Here is a 6,065-nt window from a genome sequence, read left to right as displayed (position 1 = left end):
AAATAATCCCCTGCTACACTAATGCATTTATCCCAAACGCTGAAATGCCAGTCTTCCAGGAACTCTTTAATGGCTCAAACATGTGGAAATGGAAGAGACAGATGCAGACACTAAAAACTGAACTGAATGATCATTGACGGACGTGTTGTCCTGCAGCTGAGTCTCATCACCGTACTCCACTTGAAGTCTTCTGTAAATCTCGATCACTACTCCTTCATCATTCATCAGAGATTTCATCGCAGGTCCCATTTTAATCCACATGTCCCTTGTAGGTTCAGAATACATTGTTTGTGGTTACTATATTAAATATAAAATTCTGTCATCCAGAGAAAAGGAAAACACATGCAAAGACAAAATTCAGCACAGATTTTATTTTGCAGGAACGCTTAAAGATTTTCAGAATTAAAAACAAACAAAAATACACTTGCAATCACACCGGATGTCAAAGAAAAATCATTATACAAGCATGAGGTAGAGTTTATTTTTTGACAAGTATTAAACTAGAAACACAAATATTTCCAACTAAAGATTGGACATGCAGCATTTATGACACATTTGTCTATGTAAAACTATTTAATCTCAATTTTGTTCAAAATAGATATAAAGATTTTATGCTGATTTCTATAATCACAAAAACATTGTGTTCCTATGGAGTACAAAACAGCACAAGACCAAAAAATAGTTTTATGTAATAAAGAACACCATGATTAACATGATCAGATTCAATTAACTTTTCAACATTAATAATATCTAAGTACAATTGTGTCTGATTCAATGCCAAAAATGACCAGTAAATAAATGGTAAAGTGTTCATTGTAAACATACAGACTAGCTAAACCTTTGTTACTCAGCTAAGCATGAACTTATGTTTTATCATTAACGAAACAGAAAAAGTAAATAATAATAACAATAATCTTCTTCCATGAGATACTGTAGAGACATTCATGATTTGCAGAGTAACCTCTCTTTTCTGAAGGTTCACCACTTGCATATTTCTTGTAGTTCTTTGTGCGAGTTTGTGTCACAAGTAGTGTCCATTAATAAAACATTACATTCTTCAAAAAAAAAACCTTGTAAACTTTTAATATCCTAAATTCCTGAGTATTTTTCCTGAGTATAAATACCAGACCATTTACTTCATCTTTAAAATGTCTAAGAAGATTTTCCCCTCCTTAACTCTCCATCTTCAACCTCCATGCCATTGGAATTTATCGATTGGTTCGGGGGATTAGTGCTTGCCGAGGCTTATGCTCCACTACACTGACTGATTACTTACAGAGCGGGGGTTAGAGAACAATAGTCACTCAGAGGAAAAGGAAATGTAGAGCTCTAAGGATATAGGCTGTGCTTCCACAAGGTTTGGGAGCCTTCTGAGGAACTAAGGAGTTCAGAAGTCTCCTGGAGGTGTTACTGCTTTGGGGTCTTGCTATGGGAGAGTAACATGATTAAGGCAAAAGTGTATGAGAAAACTTTTGTTCCAAGATCCTAGTTGTTCTTTAGTCATTCTTTCATGTTGCATCAACAGTTATCACTTGCTGGCTGCAACCTTTAAGTCTTTATCACAATACAAAAAGGCTGATCAATAATCAATAATGTTCACTATGCTTATCGTTCCTATGCAAGAATCAGGAATTAAAATGGCTCCTGAAATGAGCCCACCTTCACATCAGTCCAGTGAGCATGCAGACTAGCCTTTTAGGTCATCTGTAGCAGGCCTTTAAAACTCCAGACTCCTTATTTGCTTCTTAGGCTGTTTTCACAAATAGAAGACATGATTAAACACCCAATGATGACACGCTAAATATTATTTTGGTACAAGGCTTAAAATGAGTCCTAAAAATGTCTGGATTTTGAACATTTGTAGAGCTTTAATAAGTCCTGAAGATGTTCTGCAGTCCTAGCTGTGCTGACTGGGAGTTTGGATGCTGGCATGGGGCCTTGGTCCCCTGGTCCCTTTGCCTGCTAGGCCCCTAGTGCAGTGGTGGGTTGTAGGGCACTTGGTTTTCTGCTGCTTTTCTATTGTAACCAGTCTTGACTTTGGATCAGTGATTTGTGCATCATTGGGATCGGACCATACGGACTGGCCTTTGGTCACCGTGGGCATAGGTGAGCCTCGGGTGGCCATGATCCTGTTACAGTGGGACAACTAGGGAAGCTCTCTCAGGCCAGTTTGTAAACACCAATATACATTTAAATTATGGCAGACCTATGTACAAGATAAACCTGTCCTGTGTGGTGGAATAAAGTATAAACGTCTCTGATTTTTGGTAGTAATCTCTGAATCATAAATTGTGATTTAGCATAAAATACTTAAAATTCCCAGAATTAATCTTAAAACTAGGGATGCATCGAAATTTCTGCCGCCGAAAATTTTCGGCCGAAATAGCATTATCGGTTTCGGCCGAAACGTAAGAAAGCGCAGAAAATAAAAGCCGAAATTGTCGCCACGCCTCTCCCATCCTCCCGTCTCGTTCGCGCTGTCATTACGCATCAAACACGGAGTATGTCGGCGGTTTGGAAGCACTTGGAAGCAAGTTTTGTTATTGTTAAACAGCCTTATTACTGTTATTTATTATCAATAAAAGTTTGATTGCTTAATTAATTTGTAGTTTTTTTAATACAAACAAAAAGAAAATATTTTAAACATGTTTTTTAATGAAGGCATTTTCGGTTTCGGTATCGGTTTTCGGCCAAGTGCATCCAAAAATTTCGGTTTCGGCCCAGAATTTTCATTTCGGTGCATCCCTACTTAAAACCATTTAACTATCACTCTTGTCACTGCTCTCTCATTCTTTTTTAAATGGAAAGTGAACATATGTATACAACAAATAAAAGCGCTTATGAACGCTCCACAGAGTCACCTACATTTTTGCCAAATCAGGGGTAGGTGTACTGCTCAGCACCATAAGACGCTGCCTCTGATGACTGTAAATAACTACTCTTCCTCACCAGGTCTACCTTCATGTCTGGCTGCGAGGGAAGCCTGTCTGGCCTGAAGGGCTGAAGATCTGTACCACTGCTTGGGATGCCGTTGCTGATAGGCTGCTCTGTGTTTTCCCTGGCTGTATAGGATGACAATCTGGTGCTTTTGTTTTGGTCGAATCCAAAAGTCTTATGTTCTTGGAACTCCTCGGGTCGTTTCAGAGCCTGAGCGCCATGAGCAGTTTGGAGGCCACTGCTCAGAGGTGTTAAAAGGGAAGGAGAACTAGGGGTGGTTAGACCCGGGGGATAGGTATAGACTGGTGCAGGAGGTGGGTAGGTTGGTGGTAAAGCAAAAGCTGGCTGGTGCAAGTAAGTGGGTCGGGGGTACAAGTGTGAGCCGCTGTAGGTAGAGGTATAATCCTGAGATATGGTGCCATTACTGAATTGCTCCGAAAGATTACTTGCACTTGCTAAAGAACCTTTTATTCCATCTATCCCTTCTGGGTTATAGCCGATAGACCAGGCATCCTGGGTGGGATCAGTCCTCCGGAAGGCTCCAGGCTCTGGGTAGACCGGGCTGAAGGAATACCTTTCGGCATAGCGCTTCAGCAGGGTGGAGGCACTGAGGGCGCCAATGTCATCGGAATACCCAGAGAAAGTGGGATGAGTGGGCTGTGGGTATGAAACTGGCTTAGGGTGGGCAGGAGGTGAGGTGGTGGACGTGATGTCATAATGTTGCTCTGCCCACTCAGACGACCAGTGCATCTTTACCACATCTAACAGGAAGAAAGATGTAGAAATTATATTCATGTGAAAGGTAAATGAGTCACAGAAGTGGGATGAGGGGAATCAGAGCCTTGAATTACGTTAGCTGAGATTGTTGTCTGTCTGTGGATTTAGTGAAGTTCTTTTCACAAAGCCATAGTCTGCTGCAAACGTCCCTGTGAATATATAATATATATATGGTTGGTGGAAACCATGAATGTCCAAAAACCAAAACTTTTCAATAAATTAAAAATAAAAAACCCTGATGAGAATTTGAAGATATGGTGGAGTTACGAGATCTTTAAGCTTATTTTAAGCTCTTTTACTATTTTACTTTCACCTGTAAAACCTGCAGTCAGATGTACGAGATGACCAATAGTACTAATTTGTGGTGAAAAGACTAAAGACTAAACATGGACATAGGTTTCTGCCCCACAGTGACCTTGCATATTTGTTGGTATATTGTGTGTATATCCTGTTCACCCCAACTCCCCCCACCTCCCAAAAAAAAGCTTGCCCATGGAATGCCAGGAATTCAGCCTGGGATCTATTTACAAAGAGAACATCCTCTGGACACACACACACACACACACACATACTTTCTCTCTTTCTTCCTCTCTGTTCATGGCCCACAGTAAAGAATATATTTTTCATATGTATTATTGTACTTTGATCATTGTGCTGATGTTTGCGTGAGTCAAGTCTTACATTTAGAATGAATCTTATGGATTAATCAGTGGAGTTACAACTAGGCATATGATACTATGTCGATATCTCAATTACTTACATCACAACAGACATTTCTGAGATATCGCTGCTACTCAGGGTCATTATTGATCAGAAATACAAGCAGCTGATTCGGGTGTACCAAAGGGTTCTTTTTAAATTCTCCCAGAATTTAAAGCTCTTTCAATCAATGTTAAATAAAGGTTATTATTACTGTACCCGTACCGAGCGTTCGGGAGTCAGGAGTGTGTTTAACTGAACTCTGTTAAATGTTAATACTCTGCGATGTCTCAGCTGGTAAAGTCATCAGGCAGATCACACACTTCTGTAACAGGACACACACACAGTATAATGAATGACCATAAGGGTGTCTTGGACTTTGTCTCAGAGTGTGTAAGCTGATAGTGGTGTGTGTTAATGTGTTTCACAACCTAAGAGTATGAGAGAACTGTAACTCTCTCTCTCTCTCTCTCTCTCTCTCTCTAAAAATATCTCACTCTTCCAAATTTTTAAAAAATGGACAAGAAACCATTAACCATTTTATCTAAACAAAAACCACTGAAGTAAGAACAGTAAGATCATCATGTTTCCATGGACACACACACACTCACACACACACACACATATTTAAAATCTCACCTTCTCATTTCCATGCGTCTCCACACTAACATAGCAAAATGTTCAGCTCCACGCCGCCACACCAGAACACACACACACCGTCCTCTTCCTTCTGCTGGTCTTTCACTCTCGCAGTGACACCATGCACACGTCCCGGCCCTGCCCCCACACCACAATAACCCCCTCACTACCCACCACACCCCACCCCTCACCGCCCCTCCCCCTACAACCCACTTTTTACCTAAAACTATTTCAGCTCAGCTCTGATGGACACAAGGCCTGTGGTAGTAACTAGTGTTGCCAGATCAATGTTTTTCCACCCATGAAACATCTCTTTTTAACATTGCACTCACTCACATGTGATATGTTCTCTTAGTACATTTTTTAATGTCAGTAATGGCTGCAGGTAAAGACATTCATTAAATTAAAAGACTGTTTATTAATTTTAAAGTTTTAAATGTGGCTCAGGCGGCCAATGTGCTTGGTTGTTGGTTCGAGAATCAGGGTTCGAGCCCTGATGTTGGTGGTTGCCACACCCCCATACTACCCAGCCACTGCATGCAGTGATGGTGTCAAGTCTGGATAAAAAAATGGGAGGGTTGAGTCAGGAAGGGCATCCGACGTAAAACCTGTGCCAAAAACCTGAAAGTATAAAAAGTTTTATGTTTATTGATGGCCTCGTCAAGAGCGACTGGTGTTTATCTCAATTTTACATTTATCTCATTCTGCCCCGAAATGTTTGTGAAAACTCTGTTATACAAGTCAAGTCAAGTCAAGTCAAGTCAAGTCGCTTTTATTGTCACATCACGTTACTGGTACACTGGTACCGTACACGTGAGTGAAATTCTTATGTGCAAGCTACACAAGCAATAGTGGTGTACAATTAGAAGAATAAATATACATATGGATAATACAGTAGTAAAATATTGTGCAAGTGTTATTAAAAAAATAATAATTTAAATAAAAAAAAAAAGGGAGTGCATAAAGTGGCTTAGTGACTATAAAGTGACAGTGTGAGAGTGACAGAGTGAAAG

At 40.2% G+C, this 6,065-nt stretch overlaps 1 protein-coding gene across 3 annotated transcripts; it reads right to left on the bottom strand.

The window, feature by feature from the left end:
- Nucleotides 1-367: 367 nt before the first annotated feature.
- Nucleotides 368-5,188, bottom strand: si:dkey-195m11.8 (fidgetin). 3 transcript variants are annotated; one of them, XM_053497911.1, is made up of 3 exons: nucleotides 5,053-5,188; nucleotides 3,789-3,863; nucleotides 368-3,698 (listed from the first exon to the last, which is right to left on the bottom strand). In XM_053497911.1, the coding sequence occupies exon 3, from the start codon at nucleotides 3,685-3,687 to the stop codon at nucleotides 2,878-2,880; it is 810 nt and encodes a 269-aa protein (XP_053353886.1). In that variant the 5' UTR covers nucleotides 3,688-3,698; nucleotides 3,789-3,863; nucleotides 5,053-5,188; the 3' UTR covers nucleotides 368-2,877. The 3 variants fall into 3 exon arrangements, with proteins under 3 accessions (XP_053353886.1, XP_053353885.1, XP_053353887.1); XM_053497910.1 differs by having other exon boundaries at nucleotides 368-3,863; XM_053497912.1 differs by lacking the exon at nucleotides 3,789-3,863 and having other exon boundaries at nucleotides 5,053-5,176.
- Between the last annotated feature and the right edge of the window lie 877 nt (nucleotides 5,189-6,065).

Source organism: Clarias gariepinus, chromosome 6, assembly GCF_024256425.1.
Source record: "Clarias gariepinus isolate MV-2021 ecotype Netherlands chromosome 6, CGAR_prim_01v2, whole genome shotgun sequence".
Taxonomy (NCBI): Eukaryota; Metazoa; Chordata; class Actinopteri; order Siluriformes; family Clariidae; genus Clarias; species Clarias gariepinus.
The sequence above is the reverse complement of the archived record's forward strand: the minus strand, read 5'-3'. Positions and strand labels throughout refer to the sequence as shown.

What these genes read in the sequence shown, in the direction of transcription:
- si:dkey-195m11.8 (XM_053497910.1), bottom strand. Translation starts at nt 3,732, where the DNA reads ATGAATATAATTTCTACATCTTTCTTCCTGTTAGATGTGGTAAAGATG.